Below are 23,992 nucleotides of genomic sequence, written 5' to 3' on the forward strand. Positions count from 1 at the left end.
TCCCTGCTGCTCTGGTCGAGCGCTCCATATTTTTTCCAGCTCTCCTCTCTCTTCCATCTTTCCCTCGCTATTTGCTCCCCCCCCCCCAACCTTGCTCTCCTTTTTCTCTCGTTCTCCGGCTGGCTGCTTGATTCATTTTATCGTCTGCTCTCTGCAGGTGTACCCCCGGAAGAGCACCCCTGCTGTGGACAGGCTATGTGTAGGCGTACCTGCCGCAGAGGTGAGCCAAATGTTCCTGCATCCCACAAGAACCTTTTCAAGCCTGCGGTGTGTTTGCTTCCGTTGTTCGCAGAGGACTTTCTTACTGTCGAATACTTTTCAGAATGAACCAGGAACACCAATATTAGAAAACATCTTGTGTTGTTTGTGATAACTAGAACTTGGCTTCATTATGAACATCAAACTCATATTAGAATATTAATGACAATATTTACAAAATATTGATGTTTAAAAGCGGGGACATTTGCTGAGATTCTCTCGTTTTTTGATTTGCAGTTTACAGTTATTTCTCGAAGATTTGATTTGGCTGTGTCTTCCTTTTTTTTCCAAGTGGAATCAAAGTATCTTCCAAAGGCTGCTTAGAGAAGGCGTTGGGAGGAACACTAATCTGCTTATCGGAGCTTGTTTTCTGCCATTATGCTACTGCCAAGCGTGTATGTGTGTGTGTGTGTGTGTGTGTGGAGAATATACACACAGGCACACTGGTGGAAGAATCTGTGAAGCGAAGAGCGACGATGTTTAAAGCAGGGATTACCAGTGGGAGACCAAATTGGCTGGATACAGCAGAGGAAACTTTCACACAGTTTTGGACTAATGGACCTTCGTGAAAAAAAAGCGATGCACTCTCCGTGTAAAGCAGCCATGCTCACCGCTCAAACCTATACACCCGCGCACACTCCTCTGAAAGCCTGATTTAAACATAATCTCAAATGCTGACAGTCGTCCGTGTTCCACGGGCTTCCCGTTGGTATCCATCCTCCCTGCCGCTGTTTACTCAAAGCCCAATGTAAATGCCACCGAAATATATTGTCATTCATGGGGGCTCCGCTGATCACACACTGCATTTCCATGCATTATTTACATCCGGCTCGGCCCCTCTTCTATGCATTCACAAGCACAGGTCACAAACAAGCAAGGGATCAATGAATGACAGAAATCAAATATTTATGCCAGAGCCGGAGCACCTAAGGCGGGTCACATGACCACGGGGCTCTGCAGAGATGACTTCCTCTTTCTGATGCAGATGCCCTCCGGAGGGAGGTGGGGAAAAAATAAATAAATAAAAAATAAATCAGCAACATCAGGGAGACACTGCAGAGAGAGGATGGTGATTGTTGTCGAAATTTACACACTGGAAGAAAGGCTTTTTTGTTTTTACAGTGTTTATTCCTGCGTGCCTGCCATGTTGATTTAGTGTTTGTTTGTGAAGAGAAATGTATCTATTTTAATTTACAGCACTGAGCTAGTCACGCTTCAGTGTGTTTGCACATCGCTGCCCAAAAATGAACACATTTGAAACAATCGCTTCAACTAAGAGGTTAATAGATTGTATTTTAATTTTTTCTATCGTATGCATAAATGTTATTTTAAATGTCAAGCATCATGTCTCCTATCCGTTTTTTTGTCAATAAAAGCTTCTTCAAACTGAGCTCCCCCTCTGGTCTCTTTCAGTGTTTCGGCTTGCTAGGAATCAACGGGGCTGGAAAAACCACCACGTTTAAGATGCTGACAGGAGACATCCCAGTCTCCAGTGGAGAGGCCTTCCTAAATGGATACAGGTGAGGCGCTAACTCCCACCAGAGCCCCAGGTAACTTGTCATAATTAGCCACCCAACATGGCTGCTCAGATGGGGATCAAGCTGAGGGGTTGTTGTGTTTTTTTTATAGCTCACTCTCTATCTCGCTTCCTCTTGTTCTTTGTAACACAGCTTTCTATTTCTCCATCCTGCGAACTCTCAGGCTTTTCGTGTTTTTTTTTTGTTTTTTTTTCTTGGCTAGGTAGTTTCGATATCTCTTATACATTCTGCCGTCTCTGCCTTTTCAACTTTGCTTCTTCTCATGTCTCCTCTCTGCGATATTCTCAGAAATGCTAGAGACTCTGCTCTCGCTGTCTTTCTGCCTCTTTCACATTTCTCATTCCCTTTTCACATCCTCAGCCCTGTACCTTGCTCTGTTTTTTTGTCTCTGCCTCACAGAATCAGTCAGTGGAAATCTTTGTACATGCCAAAAAAAAAAATACATTGACACCAACAAGGAGAGACTCAGGCACCTGAGCGAGAATGCTTTTCCCTTCTTTATTTTTAGGAACAAAGTACAAGGCAGCACAACTGAGCCTGGTCGAGTGAAAGCTGTGGTTGGTTTCACAGCGGATGCTATTTGCTGTCTATTTAAACATCAGCTAATTGACTTTGTGTTCGACACAGAGCTGAAGAAGAGAGCTGAAGAGAGTGAGGCGTAACACAGTAGTGGTAATGTTGATTAATGCAAGTAAAAGAGATGAAAGAGCGATCCGAGAGACCTTTAGGGGAAACAATAAAACTAGAAAGAGAGAAAAGCAGATGTGAGAACACCCACTCTTCTGGTTTTTTTTGTGTGTTTTTTTTTGTTTTGTTTAGCTCATTATCGTCTCTGTGCATTGGCAAGAAAAATGATCGGCAGAAGAGAGGAAGCAGCAGCTCTTCAGTAGAAGTTATCTCCAGACAATTAACGTCTCTTATCTGGGATTGAGTGCTCACAACACGAAGCTGTAGCTTACAGTAGCTGCACGGCTAACAACCAGCAGTGGTTTATCAGAAGGCTCTTGTTGTGAACGACTGAGAACTAATTGACAGTATCAGTCAACCTCCTCAGATGTAGTTGCATAACTGATTTTAAAATGCTGTGTGTGTGTGTTTATCAGGCCTCTCTGCTACTTCGACAAGTTAAACACGATTGGTTTTTCAGATGTTGTTGACACATCCCTATTCTTTATTACATTGTCTTCTCTTTTTCTTTTTTTTAAAGATGTGTTTTTGGCCTGTTGCCTTTATTAGAGAGAGAGAGAGACACAGAGAGACACAGAGACAGAGAGAGACGGTGGATAAGGTCAGAAATGAGGGCGAGAGAGGGGATCATGCGGGAGGGAGGCCACGGGCTGGAGTCGAACTCGGGCCGCCTTTCCATTACATTGTCTTCTTTCTACATTTTCTATGAAGCCAAACGTAGCTGGCAATAAGCTTAATGTAGCTTAAAGAAAACAAGCCTCGTCAAAAATATTAAGGCCAATCCGCCCACCAGCACCATTAAACCTCAATAATTAACATATCTCAGTACATAAACCCTCATTAAAGCCACTCCTAATAAGGCCAATACTGTGGTTTTTTATTTGTATTCAACGCATTTGTAAGTTGAGTATTTCGCCTAATTAGTTCTGTTAATTAGCTTTTAAAGTGCAGCCACCATCTTCTTTTCTGTTGGCTCTCCTCTGAGCCTCCAGCCTTTATTCATGCAGCTAATAGCGTGACTGTATGTTTGCTCGTAACATGCAGTAGTGTGTTGTTGTTGTTGTTGTTTTTTTTTTTTTTTTAAGAGTACCTTTATTGCTACGTGAAAAAAAAGCTCCCAGCACCAAACTTGTTTTTGAGGCAGCGAACACCAGCCAATCACTGAGCAGTGGCTCTAGCCAGTCAGGTAGCAGTACAGTAGAGCTGGATTAGTGGATACAGTCATTGTATTGTCTTTATGTATGGAATCCTTTTTTTTTTTTTATGAAAAATCCTATAAAAATGAAAAGTTGAAGTGTGTAACATAGTTGGACTTATTTAAATGTCTCTACCTGAAGAGAATGAAACAGTCAAATGTTTACTGTGTTTGAAAGGTTAAAGGTTACTGTACACTATGTGGAAAAGAATTTCCCCTCGGGGGACAATAAATAAAAAAGTCAAAGTCAAAAGTCAAATCATGAACTGACACATGGTCTAGTCAAGCAGAGGAACTGTGGAACGGTGTTCAAATACTTACTGTATGTTCCTCACTGTATGTACATCTGATTTTTCCTTTATAACTGTCGTTTGCTTGTTTCCTTTTTCTTGTTTAAATGGGGAAGAGTTTTTTGGGACACTTCCGCGAGTCTATGAGTAGAGAATGATAAATGAACCACTCTGCTGCTCTTTATTAGCTTGGCAAGCTCTCAAAAAGAGACACAGGCCTTTGCATCTTTCAGCTCTGATATTCTCTCTCTAATCAGGAGAAGATCGTGTCGATACTTCATTCAACCTTCGAAGTAAATCAATGTTGAACTCAGATCCCTTTGAAAAGCATTTTGCAACACAAGTATCTGCTTTATGGCCTTCAAACAGTTCTCATTGTACATTTGATATTATCTGCCTTTGATGGAAATGAACACAACATTTTCACCTCTGCGTCTGAAACAAATGACGTCCATCTGAAAATCTATTTTTTTTTTCTTTTTTTCCTTCTCTTTTCTAGCATACGAACGGACATGAGAGACGTGCACCAGAACTTGGGCTATTGTCCCCAGTTTGATGCCATTGATGAGCTGCTGACTGGGAAAGAGCACCTCGAGTTTTACGCCAGGTTACGAGGGGTACCGGAGAAGGACGTCACCATGGTAACCACCGCATCCATTCATACTTTTTGTCCTCGTGCAACAAAGAAAGGGTCACTTGTTAGAATGCACAATGGATAGCTGCTGTAAAATTTTTATATCCAGCCAATTTTTTATTTTTTTTTCCATTTGATATTCACAGTATTGCAAGAACAGTGTGTGTCCCATCTGATAGTGATCCATTCTATTTTCACCACCAATACGCTATTCAACTAGAATGCATGTATAAGGCGAGCTGAATATCACGTCGTAGTGATAGATAACCTCGATTTTCAAAGCCATACATAATAGAAAATGGTCGGTGGTAGAAAAAGCAGCAGCTGTGGGCTGTGGCACTACATTATTCACCATGCCCAGTGGTGTGGCTGGTCCTGTGCGGCCTCCCTGCCCTCCTCTTGCACCTCCCTCTCCTCCCAACAGTGAGATCAAAAGAGGACGAGGGGATGGTGGGGACCATAGGCCCTCAGACCTGGTGCCAGGACTTTGATCTCTTAGCTCCAGTGTATGGGGACTCAGCACTGTGCTGCAAGCATAACTTCATTTTCCTGTAGCCCATTGTGATGTGGCTTTTTTTTTTTTTTTTAACCCACACTGACCTGATGTGACCGTACATATGCTGTATTTTCAAACATAATATCCTCTATTGTGACCCCTCAACATGTCATTTACGATTGTGGTGATATTTTGCACTAAATTGTGACACACACGTTGTTTATGAAAACAAGGAGAATGGTGAAGTACTTCGGCAGTTAGTCATTAGGGTCTTACAGTGAGGCCAGCTGTCATGTCTCGTCCTTGAAAACCACAGAGCACAAATACATTACAGATCCAAGCCAAAATATCGTCCATCATGAAGAGTGTGATGACTGCTTATTTGAACACTTCTCTTGATGCCATGAATGGTTTGGTCACTTTGATATCGTCCTTCAACAGGTTGCCGAATGGGGGATCCAGAAACTGGGACTTGTCAAATACTCCAACAAGTCAGCTGGAACGTACAGCGGCGGGAACAAACGCAAACTTTCAACAGCGATCGCTCTGATCGGATGTCCCTCAGTGATTTTCCTGGTAAGCTCCATCTTTACAGCTCTGTTGTACATTGTGGCAATGTGATGCGCTGCTGTTTTATTAAGCCTTAAGTGTGTAATGCTTTAGATCAATATTGATGCTGAGCAGATGTTTGGACTACAGTTGTTTACAGGCACACTGAGTCTTGACTGTAGTGAGACGATGATAACACATAGGAATTTGGGTTCCTTTTCATTTAAAATAGAAGAGGACTACATGTCCGCGATCAATCTCGTGATACTTCCCAATGGATTAGTCGTAGATAAGAAGGGGTTTTGTCTCTCGTCCCTCGCTGGTCATACTCCAGTTCATTTTTGTCCAGGAAGGACCAATTCCTTTAGAAGAACCTAGAGCACACAGATCTGTGTTTGCACGCATTAAAAACCTATTCATCAGGACTTAAACCTGAGCGCAAATGCATTTTCTCTCTGATGGAAGATTAATGAAGGTATGACTCAGAATACGCTGCGTCTCATTCTTTCAGTTCAGCTGCTTTAATATGCATTAGGAATTCATGTCCCTTTTACCGCGAGGGACAAACTTCATTCACCGTTAATTGGACTTTGAGGCTCCTGAACAGGGGCCAAACAAAGTATACCTGTCCATTCAGATAAGTGCAAATCTCTCCATATCCCACCCACCACATCACATGGCCTAATAAAGACATAGAGACATATTGGCTTCTATAGACACATTTACATTTCAGTTTATGCAATTGAATTAGCTATAATAAATGCATTGCTTTGCATGATTTGAAGCCATCAGTCAGATTATGTTGCTAATTCATTTTAATGACTAATCAGCCAGGTAATGATAATCCATAATAAATTACATTTACAGAATAAGCTTTCTGTTTATTGGATCAGTGAGGAGCCCACCGAGCTAACATGTTCCAAATCTCTTTATTTACTTGCCTTAGCCAGGCTAGCACTTACTTCGAGGCAGTGGGATGATGTGTTGTCAGTGTTTGTGTCAGTTTCAGTATTGTGTACTAGCCTGGGGAGCTCAGGCAGCCTTGAGGCAGTGCCACATAGGGTCTGCACAGGGACACATTGGGCACGGTGATGGAAATAGCCCTTGGGATTTGTAAGACTCTGCAAGCAAGGGGGAAACAGGCCTGGAACGAAACCAGCCAGTGGACCGAGTACTGTCACTCTCTAATCATGCATGGACAGAATAGCCCCGAGGAAAAGAAACAGCAGGTCACTGAGACCAAGTGTGTGTTGTGCTGTTTTGGAGAATGCTACAGTATGTGTCTGCGTTATGTAGAAATGTTTATACACAGAATTTACCCAGACTTAACCCGTGTCTGTTTGAGTTTTATAAATCTCTTATTTTTACCTGACATGCCTGTCTCTCGATCACTCATGTGTTGCATCAACACGTGTGTTAAATCTGTGTCCTTTATTTTTGTTGCCCCGTGGTTGTGCACGGAGCAGATTTAATCAGTCACAAAGACTTTTCCAACAGGTAAAAGTCTTTTCAAAAAGAACACAGAGCTGATTTATTAAAACTCTTATGAACAATCATTGAAGCAGTTTAATGTTTATCAGTCAGCACAGAAATGAGCTGAGCTGGTGCTAGGTTTTTTTCGAAGCTTTGTTACAGATTAGCATTCCTCCTTTTTTATAATGTTTCCAAGGATTTCATGGTGAGGTTCTTCAAAACAAACAGATCAAATGATTAACATGGATTAAACCAGTGTGAAAGGAGGAAAAGTCAGGGATACTTCGTTTTGGGGCTTTTGCAGCTGTGATACTAGCTGAATACCTTCAGATCACGACTATAATCTGTGGTCTGGTTACATGGTATGTAGAGAGAAAATCATTTATGTGGCTTTATAACACTCAGGCTTTCTGTAAATGATTGAATGTTGGCTAGACAGGTACTCAAGTGCTGAAGACAATACTTAATAAACATGATAAACAGGTAAAACACATGCGTTGATATGGTTGTTTGATGTGTAGCTACATGAAAAATAAATCAAGAAAAAGTTTCCTTTTAATTAGTAAAATTTGACTGACAACATTCAGAGTGGTTCAGCTCAAAATCCTCTAATGAAAGCACATTTTTGCAACAGTTTGTTTGTGTTCTTTGCCCGTATCTGTTTCCCTTTAAAAAGCCCAGGTGAGGTGAGTAGGAATATAATGGGAACTCTTTTAAAGCACCTGTATTTATTTCAGGATGAGCCCACTACTGGGATGGACCCCAAAGCCCGGCGCTTCCTTTGGGACTGCATCCTGAGTATCATCAAAGAGGGACGCTCAGTTGTTCTCACATCACACAGGTGCAACAAACAGCCTTTACCTATTCATTTCCTCTGACAGATTCACTCGCTAAGATCAAGTCCAAATATTTAGACACTTCAGCTGAGAAAGCACATCAGCCAAATTGTCCATAAAATGAACATGCGCGTTAAGTATTGTAATTATAAATGATTGGGCTTGCACTTTATTTGGGAGGTATTGTTTCCTGCACTGCAGTTAATATCAGCTGCCAGAAAAACATCAGGCTGCTGTAAAGCTTTCATGAAGCGTGAGGGCATATTGACTCACTGGCACTTTTTATTTTCTTCCATGAAAAGGGAAACTGTCAATAACAGCGCTGGAGTCTTTTCATTATCCAACACTTCCTGAAGCAGAGCTAGTTCCCAACTTTTTTCTTCTGTAGTGTTAGCTAGTTCTAGACATAGTTTGAAGTGAGAAGAAAAACAAACAAAGCCAACATTTTTGTGTGAAATTAAACTTGATGGAGCAAGTTGTTATAGAGCGTTTAAAAATTCACATACTTTTTTCAAGAAAAATGTCTTCTCAAATTGCATTTTTTTTTTCAATCATTTGTGCTCCTGGCAGTGCCCCTGAATAATCTCATTCATTTGGAGTGGATTATTCTCATAACATGTGTTGCCTTCATGGAGAAATAAAAGCATTTGTTGTTGTCCCAGGCAATGTGGCTGAACTGCATCCAATCGTCCATGGCCTGACCAGGTGGTTGTGTTTTGTTAAGTGGCCGATTCACCAGGTTTTACAAAGTCATAATCCTAATTGCACCATTTTTCAGAAAGGCTTCACAGGTTTCGCCTCAACTACAAATGACTCTTGCTACAGGCCTGCACCGAAAGGAGAAAAAATGAGATGATAAGAGCTACAGATGGTCCCTTCCTCCCCCTCTAATTACAAAATTTGTCGTCCTTTTAATGTGTCAAAGTAGACATCTCAAAAATTCTCTAAACCAAACTTTAACTGTAAACGACAAGACAAGGTCTCAGGAAATAACTTTATTACGAAAAACTGTTTTTGCTTGACTTGAACATTTGCATAATTGGGGAGGACAAATATCAAAATGTACCTGAATTAGACCAAATAGACCAAAGCATCTCGTTTTTATACCTGCTCCTTCTTTCTTTCCCTTTTCTTTCAATAGCATGGAGGAGTGTGAGGCACTGTGCACACGCATGGCCATCATGGTGAACGGACGCTTTAAGTGTTTTGGAAGCATTCAGCATCTGAAGAACAGGTGAGTGTCTTTCTTTTTACCATCAAGTGCATTAAACCAAGTTTACAACAAAGAACATCTTTGAAGCTCCTTGAATTGAGATGAAAGAACTCCCTAGCTCCCACTGAAGTGCTTAGTTATTTATATATAAATATGTTATTTATATAGAGGGTATACTCTCTATATAAATAATCAGAAGACCAAATCATGAATAAAAAGATGATTTAGTTTTAATGAAGTTTCAGAAGGTTATAGTTTTTCAAGAATAAAAGGGAAATCTAGACCTTTATAATTTATTGTTGCAGCTCAGAAGGACTCTTCGGAGATGCACACAGATGGACACCACAGCCCTACCAGTGGGACCTAGCATACACAAAACCACCGTCATCAGTGTTATTATAGAGTCGTTTCCATCGATGTACTCTTATACGATTCTAGAGACTATCAGGAGGACTGCTCAAGCTCCTGATCTAGATGTTCACATATGCACCTAACTGCAGGAGACTTTATAGGTGAGACAGGAAAGGGAGCCGGGGGTGTCCTCTAGTAATACGTGTCACAAAAAGAACTCTGTGTGTGCGCGCGTGCGTGTGTGTGTGTAATGAATTTGTAGTCTTTGGTCGTGCACCTGTCCCAGGGATTAGACGCCCCCACACCCCCTACCCACTCACTCGAGGTGATTTCTCCTGATTACTGTATATCCTGCTGTGTTCTCATTATAACTGTCTGATGACAAATTCCTGAGGGCGAGCAGAAGAAACTCTGGATAATGATGTAGTGAATAATGTGGCTGTTCACATACACACTTGCAGCTCACCTCGAAAAGTTCAGAAGTGTGAAAGCACTATGGGAGTACTTAAACACTGTAGTTTACATTTTCCAGGGGTCAGATGCATACCTTACTCACACAGTTATATATAGTTATACACACAGTTGAAATTTTTATCTTTGGACATATAGCCAGGCTGTAGCTGCTTCGCTTCATTTTCAGTTTCAAAGCTCTTCTCAGCTAACTATTAGCTTGCAGTTGCTTAATGTTTAGTGTAGAATCCCGAGTGTTATCAAACTAAATATGAGAAGTGAATACCTTTTTCAAGACCGGAATCAAAAGCTATACTAGAATGTGTTTATAGGATCTTATAGGAGAAATTGCTGTCATCCTATAAATAGTGTGCAGATATTGTAAATATGATCACGTTTGGGATGGGATGTGATTGGGCTACACATGAGTGCTACCACAGTTACAGTATACTCTCTGCTTTCCGTCCACTTTCAGTAACCAGTGAGGAATGATTCACTGTAAGCAGGAGTGCATTGAGCTTTTTAAAATCTATACTTTGAGGAAAACACAGTGCTTTGAATGTTAGTCCTTTTCACCTTTTAGTAAATATTCCTTAAATGATTTGTGTGGGCCAGAATTTTCTTTGGTTCCTGACTTGAAGATGGTATCCACTGATTTTTGTTGTTGTTGCATGTCTTTTGTGCTTCTCTGAGAGCATCGACCTCCAATTGTGAAATATTATGAGAGCTCTTTTTAGTAGGCTGATGGGTGAAAATAATTAGCTTAGCTTAGCATAAAGAACTACAACAGGAATGGCTAGACTGTCATTAATAAAAAAAATTTGAACAAGAAATGGATATAGTCACATAATGGGATATCATTAAAACAGTTTAAAGGAAGACAAGTTACTGTTTACTCTGACATGTCTCTTTATGTTCCTTCAATGTCATTCCCACATTCTCATTCCCACATAGTCTTCTTTGTATAATATGTTTCTTTAGTTTAGAAACATGATTGCATTGATTTTACATTCAGCAATCCTTATATCAGGCATATGTAAATGAAGTAAGGTCTGTGGGTGTCATATTAGTGTCAAGGGTCTTTCACCATTATCTCAAGCTCAAATTTGTTTCTCTACAAAGCAATAAATCCCTAAATCTCCTTTCACTATCCCTGTGTTTATGTGAAGCTGTGACAGTCTTTGTACATGCTTTATGTGTTGTGTTACACTACCATCACATATAAGTACTTGGATCTGCTCTCTGGTATTCATTTGACATTTCCCTAGGCCAGCACTCGCGCCCCGAGCTCCGCATGTAACATTTAGGCCCATCCATTACCTTAGGTACTGTCTGCTGATTTTTATTACCACTCTTTTGTGTGTTCTTCTGAGAGAAAGGACGTTCCACCGGCACATGAGAGCCACACACACTTGACAGGAATATGTGGTGCGAATCGTTGGGAGAGAAAGATCAATACACCTGGGACAAGGGGTGGAGCAGACTATTTTTAAAGTTGTACTGGAATTAGGGAGCAGCATTGAGGGGGCAACCGTGTCAAGGGTATTTCACATCAAGAGTGTTCATGTCATGTCATTGGCTACTGTCTCTTTGTAGATAGAGCACCAAAAAAGGGGGGAGACTGAGGGAGAGTTGAGAGGAGTAGGGCTAGAGTGATGTAGCAATCAGTCCCTCCCAGATGTTAGGGTAATTGACAGATCCTCTGTGTCAATTACATCCTGTCTGTAGGGGGACGAGTAGAGTGGTGTAAATAATTTATGAACCTCACAGGAGGTGTAGGATAGGTAAGAGATGTTGGAGAGAGGGCAGGGGTGGGGACGAAGCACTAAAGAGGAGGAGGAGAACGGAGGGTTAACACATGTCCCACTTCACTCAATGTACTATCAGGTAAAAGGGAATCTCACTTCACAAGACAGACAAGTGAGAAGAAGTCAGATAAGCATGATGATGACACAGATTTTTTTTTCTTATTTTAGATCTCACACGTTCAATTTATACACTGCTGAAATGCTACCACTCAGTCCTCGCCACGCGGTGAATAATTTCTAATTAAGCATCCCTATCTTCGCAGCGCTCTGTGTAATTAATGTTTCATGAGGTGTGGGACCCTGTTAATGACTGAAAAGGCAATTAAGGACTGTCTTCTCTGTTTTCTTTTCTCGTCACTATCCCACCACATGTTTGTCCCCCACCGATCCCGGTTTAGCATGTGATCCTGCATCATTTAGGTTGAGCCTCATCAATCCAGCTTTGCAGCGCGAAGCACAGAGGCCACATATTTTTACGCTCGCCTCCACATCCTAGTCCATAATGTGGGCTGATTTTCACAAATGCACAAGCTGTTGTCGGTTTGCAAATGGGAAGAGTTCCATCAGACAGCAGGGGTTGGGAATAGAATGGGGGCAGGCGTTGGTGATAGAGGCAGGTGGTGTACGCCGTTGTCACACGGCGTGAGCGCGTGACCTGCAAAGCTCTGGGTGTCTCCTCTCTCCCCCTTCCCCCACATCCCATATTCTCCATCTTTTTCTCATCACAAGCCACTGAAAGGAGTGTAGGTTCTCACCACAGGGGCAGCTCTCACATTTTGACCCCCTATTGCTCACCCTCAGACATCCCCAGCCCCTCACTCCCCCTCCAATCGCCTCTCCTCGTTTATAACCCTCTCTAAATATTACCCTTATTTATTCCTCCTTCTGCTACTCTCAGGTGGCCAGGCTTCCAACGCAGCCATCCAATTGCTTGTTAGTGCTGCCCCCTTTAGTTCAGTGATGACCCTGTCTTTATCACCAAGATGCCCCTCTGCTGCTCTAACAACCCCGCCTCAGTCTATCAATCAAACCCCAAATGAGCCAAAATAGCTCGTTTAAACTGCCCAAGAGGTGGTCAGCATGTGAGAGAGGGGCTCAAGATTTGATTTAGACAGCTGATTCCAAACAGCAGGGCAGCCATTGTAAGAAGCCCCTTCATTATGTTCCACGGTGGCCGTTAAAAACATCCTCCTTACCTGTCCTGAACCGCAGACCATCAAATCAATCACACGACTAGGAATATAGGAAAGGCTGACGAGGTAGGGGGGAAATAAATAAGTATAAAAAAAAAAAGTGCAAGAGGCTGTAAATAGTGCTTTAGCACAGCAGAGCGCTGGTATGAAAGCTCCCAGGTGTTAAGTAAACCCAAATGAAGTGGAGGAACCAATAAAAACAGCTTCAAAGCTCCCCTATAATCTTGTCAGTGAGGAAGGACACCCTCTAGCTGATGCAGGATATTTCTCTGATTGATATCATTCATATCCCTTCTTCATACCCACAGTAAGTACACACCACAGCCCGTGCTCTCATTTTCTCCTTGCTTAAAGCACGTCATGATATAAAAGTAGGGGCTAAAGTGCCTTTAATGCATTAAGGTAATGCATTGAAGAGTTTTTACAAGAGTGGTTTCTAAAAGTTTGGATCAATCTCCTGAAGTTGATGTTGAGAAGTCTAATAAACTGTGTCCCACTCAGTCCACGTCAGCTCTGCAGGTGGGCTGTTAACTGAATAGTTTATGACTTTTAAGTGCATGTGGCCAACAGAGATTGATGGCAAAATAATACTCTTACGGTTTACAATGCACATCAACGTAGGCGTAATTAAGACTGCCAGAGCACTGACACACAGGCAGTGTGCTGTACATGCTCTATACCCATGTGAGAGCCTCGTGCACTCAAAGGTGTACAGTCATCATTTATTGTGGATTGTGGTTCCTGTGCAGATATTAGTCATCACAGCTTATTCTCAAGGCGAGTATTTGCATCTATATTTGACCCCCTCAAGGTCTACAGAATTTGCGACATAGCTCAGGATGTTTTTTATTACGTCTGGCTTGAACTCTGCATGTTTGAAAATCCTGCAGTAATAACTTTTAAAGGCCAGATGATGGCCTTCGTGCCAGATTACTTTTGAAACGCAATATTGCATGCAAACATCTTGTAAATATGTCTTTAGATGGAGGCGAACTGTCAGTACTGCTCAATCAAAACTGGCATTGAGGACAGATGAAGCTGTTTTTCTTTTTTTTGTACATTATATATCTTTGCTTCAAGGTAATCATTTCCATTCATCTCTTTAGATGCGTGCAACTGCATTTCATGGCTTTGTTACAATCTGTACATCAAAATGCTACTTCCAATGTCAAGATTGACAAAGTCTTCACATTAGCACTTCTTATTCTTGTCAGTACAACAAGGCCAAAATTGTGACAGCTTTAAAGCACCTTTTCCTCTTCAGTGTGACTTGCAAAGAAAATATTACCTTGTTACTTGTTAACATGCACATGCCCACCATTATCTAGTGTTTTTGCATTCATTGCCCATTAATGAAAACATAATGGTCGTTTTCCCTATGTGTTAAAGTTAGGGGCAATGTTTTTGTTATCTGGTCCCTGTTTTGATTCTTTTGACAAATCACAGGGATGGCACACTCTCTCCAATTGTTTCATGTTATCCCACCAACTTTCATTCTTAGACTCTCATCGTCAAAGTCTGCTTTTGAGTCCCCGAGGGAGAAAAATATGAGGAACACGTTACACATAGACCTAAGCACATAGAAATTACATCCAGCACGTTGTATCAATCAACAATGTGAGACGGATCAGACAGTTTAAGATACATTATATTGTTAACTTAAACTATGGGCAGCAAGTGTTTGCAAGACTGTAAAGCCAGACGAGAACAGTTCGAGCTTAAAAAAGAAAATGATGCCACAAAAGAGACTGCTGTTGAACATTTTATTGTTGGTTTGTCAACCTTTTAAAATGAGCAAGACCACCAATGAGCAAGACTGAAAAAATGTGCAAGAAAGATTCAGGCAAGAAGAGGACGACCAGTTAGAATCTTTTTGAAATTATTTTAAAAAGATGAAATTTATTTTTACAATGCATTATTTGTTCGCTCATAGTCCTATAGTTCCATTTCATTGCAATACTGTCTCTTTTTTTGGGAATGTGTCAAGATCATATTATATCCTTCTACCCCATTCCTCCCTCATCCTCAAACTGCCTCGAGCTCCCTCTCCAGGTACTAAAGATGTATTTTGGATGAGTTCCCACCTGATCAAAGCGTCAGAACACACAAGCTACTCTGTGACCTCTTGCCCCACGCCTGCCCTCCCCCCCTGCAAACCCAAATACAAGGTTTGGCAGTGGTGAGGGGTGACCTTTCTAGACTCCCTCAGATGAAGGAAGGCAGCAGAATTATTTTCTGCCTGTCATGCCCTTATCTGTGTCTGGCTGTTGTTTGTTTTAAATTACATGGAAGAACGACTTTTCAGCAGATCTGGGCGGAGGAGCGGATTGAGGTGGAATAATGAAAATGAAGAAGAGAGAACTGCAGCGCAGGCTTTACAGTGTCCCCGCCATGCTGAGTTGAGCTGCCGTATCATCTCCCTTGTAAAATATTATGAAAGGATTAGTTGTGACAATGTGGGCCAGTTGTGACTTAAACAATATCCATTCTTTTTTTTTTTCTCTTAGCTGAACCCCAACTTTTTCCGAATCTCTGTGTTAGCTTTCTTATCACAAGTCACCAGTCAAAAGATAATTAATTGTTATAACTAAGATACATGCTTTTGTGATAAACTTCCAGTGTTCAGCAGGCCTTGTTCTGGCTTATCCAAACAACATTTCCCTCCACAGTCAGAGTTTATTTGAGGAGAGGCAAGACAGTGCATCAAAGATGAAAGAACTTGTTTTGCTGTGAATACAGAGGCAAAAGTTAAAATGATGAATATGAAAGAAATATATTTCTCCCAAAGTGCTGCCTGAAGCCCCTGCGTAGCTGCAGAAAGGAAGGAAATAAAAGTAAGGTAGGCAGGGGGAAGAGAATGAAAAGCTAATTGATAAGCCCTTTAACTGTCACTGACAAGCAGCATTTCATTACGCACAGTCGCCCCAAACCATTTTGCCGAGCCCTTACATCACAGTGCATCCTGGCCTTAGTGGATATCTGCAGAAATGCTTTTGCATCTTGGCTCAGCTTGGCAGTGTTTGGATAAGGCGCATTTCCTGAGCTGGCAGCCAGAAAAAAACACAAAGAGATTATGGTTGTACTCTTGATTGGATGATGATGAAGCTTGATGCTTTGAGAAAGCTGTGATATTGTTCTGGTGGTGTCTGATTACAGACTGCAGAGTCTAGTGCTTCAGAATCGGGTTTTATTACCAAAGAAGTATCATGTACAATTACACATACAAGGAATTTTTTATATCCATTTAACAATGGATATAAAATAATGTCAAAACGTCAAAAAATGTCATGGCTTTCGACAATGGGTGCTTGTGCTTGGCACATGGATGCAAGTGGCACATGTGCAAACTCCTGAGGCACTCCCTAAATTTCCCAGGCTGAGCTGAACTTGTGAATGAAAACAGCCAACACATTCACTGACTTCAATTTGACTTTCAGTTTCCTCCCCAGCCCTCACTTTATTTTAAAGAAATTTGGTGTGTTTGCAGCAGCAAGTATTCTGGAAAATTCAACTTGAGTGAGTCGACAGGCTGATGAGATTTCGGTCCTGCAATCGCTGTGCAACCAGTGGGATTATTGTTCGCGTAATGAGGCTTCCTCATACTTTTCTCTGCATGCGAGCATCCTTTTTGTATTAATACTCAGAAAACGTAAAACTCCACTAAGCATCGATATTAAGACAACAATGGTCATTGTATCATTAGTGTTAATTTATCTGCTATCTTGGATATGTTGTTGACATTACAGAGTGGCTTTCAGCATCCTTTTACATCATGTCTTACTACCAGAGACGACCCCCCCCCCCCCCCCCCCCCCCCCCCGCGACATGACATGGCTTTATCGTTATCATCATTTTCTCACGATGAGCAGCTTTACCTGGTGCAGAGTCATGTAACCCAACATATGTCTCAGGTTTGCATACAAATAAATATATAAATCCATCTTCCAAATAAAAAAGTTGTCTCTGTCCTGATCGATCGTTTAGTTAGATTTAGCAGTTTTTTAACCTTACAAATGTCTCTTTAATCACCCTCACCAATGCAGCCATTTAGCCACGCACTATAAACATCATGGTAACAGTTGAAGACAGTCATATTATACTGCATGTTGTCAGTTGACATGGTTCTTTGTATTCTTACAAGGTCATTGTCCACTTTGCACCCTCAGCATGGTGTTGATGAACGATAGGGGTTAATACCATTGTGTTTTATTACAGTGCAGTTGCGCTTAGAGCCCTAAACACAAACGCCAAAACACACCAAACTATTTCCTACAGTATACACTGTTCTTTTAATTAAGAACCTACTGTAAAACCCTGTCAATAATGATCATGTAATGCTTTATTGAACACAAATGAATAGTCCAAATAATAACATGGTACAAAAATATGCTCAAGAGTCTATACCAAATGTATTGGAGTTCTCAGATGGTGAAATTATTGTTCTGCTCTTATACCAAAGTCCTTGTTCCTGATCATAACTATAACCCTGCTTTTCCTTTGCACTTTAAGATAATGAAGTCGTATGTACACCATAAACTCCCTGCAAAATGAAACCGAATTTCTCAGCGAGGCTGAGCAGGTCAGTGTGTAGTGTAATTTGAAACGGTTGAAGGGCCGTTAAAGGGCAGTTGCTTAATTAAGCACTAACATGCTGATACTTTAGGGGCACTCGTAGCTGTACTATCAACATGGTGTGTACTACATAATATGTCTCAGAGTTTCATGGGGGATGCTTTTGATCGCCCGCAGTGTACACCCCCTGAGGAGATCAGAGTTGCAAGCAGAATCCTCAGATCCTCCCTTTACAGTGGGCTTGATGCAGAAGGATAGCATGTAACTCGCTGTATTGCATCATCAAATAGGAAATATTCCTTTCATTGCTGAACATTTTGAACACTCTTATGTCATTTTGAGATGTTGGATTTGACTCTAACATAATTACCAAATTCAAAGCATCCATATTTATGCAGACATTTTAGTTTGAACAATCCCCTTTGCTATTGTTCCAAAGCACAGTGCTGAGAAAATACTAATCTTAGTCAGAGATCCATAATGTTACCACTTCAATATATATATATTTTTTGATTGGTCTCACAGGTCACAAATAATGGTTGTATTTTTTGTATTGGGTGAACAAGTTGAGGAGTGTTGGAAACCTTCACGTCGTTGTCTTGTTTTTATCCAATTCTAAGAATGTTAAGGTGTGGCATTAAAATTCACTTGTGCATTCTTGAGGACAGTAAGTTTTAATAAGCAGTCCCACACACAGATTATGCTAATTGACATTATTCATGCACTGCGACGTTAAGCATGTTGTTACTGAAAGGACTGCTACATACAGAGTCCATTCATAGTGCTTCTTTACTGCATCAACAGAGCGCTTCACTTCCTCTCTCTCGCTCCCTTTGGGATTGTGTAGGCCTGCAGTTTATTCACCATATCTCTAATTGCCACTAAGGGAGCCTCTGACTCTTGTTGCATGTTGCTCTGTACCAGCCCACAATGGACGGTTCCACCAGTGAATCCAACATTAGGGAATTAATTATGCAGAAAACAATGGGTCATAAGAGCGCTAACGACAGAATAACAAGGCACATTCTTATTTGCTGCTCACCAGACGTAGCATAGAACTGGAAAGATACCGAATGCTAATTAGCTTTAGAGCTTAGCTGTGGCCCATTTGAATCTGTGACAACATATCCAGGATATTGTTCATGTTGTCAAGTTTTACCTGTACTGTTCAACACTTGGCATCAATTGTACTTTTCCAAAAAAAACGTGGTTTTGTAAAATATTATGTAACAATAGTTTTCTACAGTGAAAATGTGATGTGAAAAAACTGACTGATTTGTTGTTTTTACCAGTGAAGAGCACTGATTACATCTTATAATCATATTGCAATGAAACGGTATATTTACCCCTCTGAGGCTTATTAAGCGCACAATGTTTAACATTGAGTGTTCTACTCAGGACATCCTCAAATGTAAATCCAATATTCACTCTTGCATTAGCTCTTTTGGGCTTTCTTCAACTTCTGAGGAATATATTCAGCTCTTTAGCTGCTTTTTAATACACACTGTCCACCAGCTAGTAGCCAACTATGTCCATCTGCATGTGTTGAATATAGTTATTCTTAAATCATTTATTGGGATTTTTCCAACTTCTTTCTGTTTCTTGAAACAAGGTAGATTTTAACATTGTGGCTTAACTAAAACAATGTGTCTCTAAAGTTTTACTTTACGAGTCCTGTCTACTAGACCCATGTTTCATGAACCATGACTCAGTCTTAGAACCCATTGGATATTATGTCTGATGATGCAATAGCCTTTGGGAGCGAGTCAGCAGTTAGCATGAAAGGACTTAAAGACAAGATATTTAAAGGTATATTAGACTTCCTTCTCTGTACCTTACCTTTGTTTGGAGTTGGAAGTGAGAAAGTGTTTGTGTCGAACAGAGCTCTCTGAGAGCGGATTATTAGCTGTTATAGCAGGCTGATATCGTTTTACAGAGAAAGGAATTGAATTATCATACTCAACCCTCCCAATGTCAATTTGGCACCTACAGATGTTGCCTTTTTATGTTCATTTTATGTTTATTATTATTATAAAAATACTAATAATTTGTGCAGCTTTAGATTAGAAATCCTGAGTTTTCACATGATAGCAGCCCTCTCTGGCAAGATGCTCCAAACCCCCCCCAAAAAACAAAGAACATTTACTCTTGATCAATCTTGTTTAACAGATGCTTCTCCCCTGCTGACACATCCACAAACACATTTTCTTTAAACAAAATGTCCACACACATTTTAGATAACAAGATGCTATAGTGCCTTAAAGCATATTTTACATCAGCCATCCAAAAAAACAAAATGAATTGCGTTTGAGTCCTTGTCCTTGCCTTTTGTTGTTTCCATCCATAAAATAAGCTCCTTTAGAATTATCCACCATTATATAAAAGCAATTTCCATTTCATCTCCCTTGGCTTTTCCATTTGACTCAAATTGATGCTTTCTCTAACATTTGATGCAGCAGACTGTGTTGAAACCTACCATTACTTGAAAGGGTTGAAAGTTTATCCATCAGCTAGAAACTTTGTTGCGCTCCTGATATCAAGCTGCTTTTTCTGTCAGCTGCTGTGACTCACCTGCACTTTCAGCCCAACACATATCAGGAGCTTGACAAGGTGGGAAATATGAGACCAATTATGCTTTTTCATCTCTTCTGCTTCTGGCTTTGTCTTTTTCTTCCAGTACATTGGCTGTTTATCCATCTCACCCTTGGAAAATAGAAAAGTTCATTATTTAGAGCAGTGATCCCCAAGGTGAGGATTGGGACTGCCTAGGAGGGTCGTGATATACTGAAACTACTGTAAAAAATTGCATTTTTTCTAATTATTGTGAATTTATATTCCAAAAATGTAAAATAAAACCATGGTTCTTCAGTAAGAGTTGTGCTGAAAAGTATGGGAAGCACTGAGTCAGAGGACCAGTTGTGGGAAAAATTTGGCATCTGTGATTAAACTTCTTTGTTCTGAAATCTTAATTATAATTGTTCTTTTTTTTTTTTTTTAGATTTGGTGATGGCTACACAGTCATTGTTAGGGTTGGAGGCTCTCCTGCTGAGCTTAAGCCAGTGGAAGATTTCGTCCAGCAGACCTTCCCAGGCAGCATCCTGAAGGAGAAGCATCACAACACACTGCAGTACCAGCTCCCATACACGCCGGGAGCTTTAGCCAATATGTTCAGCCAGTTCACCAACAACCAGGAGAGGCTGCATGTGGAGGACTACTCAGTGTCCCAGACCACTCTGGATCAGGTAAGACTCCAGATATTAGGACTGTTTTGTGCCCCGAGTCTTTAAGTCTTTGATTGTTCTAAACTGAAGTTTCTATCATCTCAATTTATTTGCTCACAATTCTTCATTGGAAAATTGAGCAGAAGAGCCTGAATTTGAAGTAATTTGTGTCATTTACTTCTAAGAAGCATCTTCAATTTTCTGAACTTGTTTCTGAAAAGCCAACAAAATGATATACAAATCCACCTTTTTTCTTTAATACCTCCGACTGTATAAATGAATGACTTAAAGTTGGGCTCAATAGAGAGTGCATCAGAACAAATTGAGGGCTTCAATTTCCAGAATCTTCTTGTACAATTTTAAAATGATTACCATTCATTGAGGTAAGCGACTAATACAATGATGGGGAGAAATGTGAGGCATGGGAATATCTGGGAATAGAATAAGATACATTTCAGGTTATTTAAAAAAAAATATAATGCTATAGCTTTGAGGCTTCTTATTTATCAGGGTATTTATGTGACTGTTTAATTCATTCATTCTCTACATTTTCAGATATTAAAGTTCTGCAGACCTATTTTACACAGAACTTTGATTTATTCTGTAACACTAAAATAATTTTAAAAACTAATACAACACACATAGGTTGCTTATCATTACAATTCGATTTGTTTAAATTTCCGGTCGGCAATCACCCCGTGTACAGAGGCGCTGTAGTCCTCGCTGAGGTTTTGAATCCCATCACTGCCGTTTGCTGCATGCCACCCCCAGCCGTCTGCGCCCAACCGTCTCTCTTCAGCTCTCCAGTAAAATGGCACACATACACAAAAACTAATAGGTGAATTTCCTGAAGTCGTCTCCTCATAATACTCTCATCTCCCTGTCTTCAGAAACTTTAGTTGTGGAAACTGCAACAAATAAATTCTCTTCCAAAATGGAGTTGATTTGTTTTATGTGTTAAAGAAAAGAGCAAATACAAATATCTCAGACACACTTACAGTTCAAACATTGGGTAAACCTTTTTTAATTTAATACTTAATTGTTTGTAAATATGTGTTAAAGCAGCCAGGCATAGTAATGACACATTTTTCCTCAGCCAAATGTCTAATTAAAGCTCGAGTCCGCTTGGAAAGTTCTTGTTTCTTATAACTTCAAAAGGACTGTTCTATGATTTTTCAATTGTCAATTTTCTTGAGACAAAAACGGTAGTTTTACATCTTTGACAGCAGCAAGTGCGGCACAATCTGTCTCCGATTGTTTTCTTCTGACACTGACAACAGTAAGGCCCGCTCTATAGTTGGCTAAGTTCTATTGTCCCACAGTAATTCAGTGGAGTGCCAGCTCTCTTTAACAGATTGTTGGGTCATCAGTCAATGAATTCAGCATTCTAAGTGCTCTCCTTTTAATGCAGGTCTGCTCAGTCCGGGAAAAGATTTAAACATCTCTCTTTGCCTGCACATTGTCTTCTCCTATTAAGGCTGTCAGAGTGACCAATGAGGACTACACTCAGTTTCTGTAGCCAAGATAGATCAGCTGCCTGGTCCTGATATCAATCCAGAATCTGAAAGGAGACTTTCTTTTGATACAGAAATATATATATATACAACCCCCCCCCCCCCCCCCCACACACACACACACACACACGTAGACACACACCCCCTATCTGATGCCTTTTATATTCCAGCCCAAAGGTACTGGCTGGACCCCCTGATTGGCGAGATAAACTGAGCCCTGTATGTTACGGTCTGGCTTCACCTTGTGTTTTCCAAATGGCCCCCAGGACCTGATGCAATCAGGCACTCAGAGGCGAGTGCGAGTGTGTCTGGTCTTACAAGCCCGCCATTAGCTCAGCAGCAGATGAGCAGGTGGGAGGTGAGAATGACCTCTGAGTGGTCCAGAAAGGTCACCGGTCCACTCCGCCATGGGGTGAAAGAAAGCCTATTCTTTGACTTCTAAAAAAAAAAAAAGAAACCAGAAAGAGATATGTGAGTTTTAAGTGCATTCCCTTTTACTGTAGCACTGTTTTATTTAAATCAAATGTGTCTTAAAGAATACTACAGGGATGTGAGACATTTCATTACCAACATGATCCCCTTGTGGATAATCTCTAATTCAAGATGAAACCATCTTTTAAAGCATTATTTAAATAAAACATGCCCTTTAGGGGGCAATTATCCTACAACTATGACAGGATAGGAATTCACGAGGAGCTAAATGCTTTAACTACATGTGGTTACTGTCAGCTTTGGTTTCGTCTCAAGGATTTATAGCAGAATCCCGATTTCCCCTTCAAGAACCGAGCTATGCTTTTCCTTCCAAAACTGTGTAATTTCTCTTTTAACTTTTTCATTAACTGGCCCTACATTCGGCCCTGGTCAATATTTACAAGATCAGAGGCAGTAAATAAATCATATCAGGTGTAGGAGGTCATGGCATTAAAGCACAGAGCAGAGGACTGGAGAACCTGGTGAGACCCAGACTGTCACCTTTCAGCCGGTGATTTATAGAGAAGAGCCCTGACCTATAGTATAACACCAGACTTGCACTACAATTAATATTGATCCACACAGCCTTGAGCTCAGCCGTTAATGCTGATGGCCGAGGCGGTGCAGAGCAGATGGAGCATTTGAAAGGAAAATGTGACTTTGTGAACTGTCTTTTAGAAGCAGAGGGTGAGGTCTTTGCTTCTTTATGTTCAAACATTTAATCCCCCCTATACCAAAAAGCAAATAACATCATATATTTTTGATCACTTTTTTTCTTGTTTCTTTTCTGATGAGAGCAATAACGTTACGTTGTCTTACCTTTTAAGTAAGGCCATACAACTCAAACATTTGCATTAGTTTACGGCAGCTTACCACCATATCAAATACTTAAACTGTAAGAACTCATCATGCTCCTTCTTTTATCTGGAGCTGGCATGCTCACACACACTCGGACTATGGTAAAGACAATTTAACATTCATCAAAATACTTTGATCACAAACAACATCCTTTTATTTCCTCATTTAAGATCCTATTGAACACACATTAATAAAGGGGAAAAGTTCAAGCTTGTGATAAGTAGAAATCAATGACGTGTAATTGGGTCCACTTTTTAGTTTTGTTCTGGTGTATTCCATAATTATCACTGTTTAAATTGCCAAGATGGATTGTAAATTATTTAGTTATTTACTCTAAATTCATGTTCAATGCTGCACTGAGTAACACTTTAATACCAACAAAGGG

At 40.6% G+C, this 23,992-nt stretch overlaps 1 protein-coding gene across 1 annotated transcript in view; it reads left to right on the forward strand.

Moving 5' to 3' along the window:
* Window positions 1–23,992, forward strand: part of LOC306841547 (phospholipid-transporting ATPase ABCA1) — a 173,012-nt gene that overhangs the window by 143,295 nt on the left and 5,725 nt on the right. Inside the window, exons 44-50 of the mRNA XM_079371493.1 lie at window positions 158–220; window positions 1,672–1,778; window positions 4,468–4,609; window positions 5,540–5,674; window positions 7,858–7,961; window positions 9,098–9,190; window positions 20,542–20,785. Coding sequence (XP_079227619.1) covers window positions 158–220; window positions 1,672–1,778; window positions 4,468–4,609; window positions 5,540–5,674; window positions 7,858–7,961; window positions 9,098–9,190; window positions 20,542–20,785 — 888 coding nt within the window. The remainder of the gene's footprint in view (window positions 1–157; window positions 221–1,671; window positions 1,779–4,467; window positions 4,610–5,539; window positions 5,675–7,857; window positions 7,962–9,097; window positions 9,191–20,541; window positions 20,786–23,992) is intronic.

Source organism: Symphodus melops, assembly GCF_947650265.1.
Source record: "Symphodus melops genome assembly, chromosome: 20".
Lineage (NCBI taxonomy): Eukaryota > Metazoa > Chordata > Actinopteri > Labriformes > Labridae > Symphodus > Symphodus melops.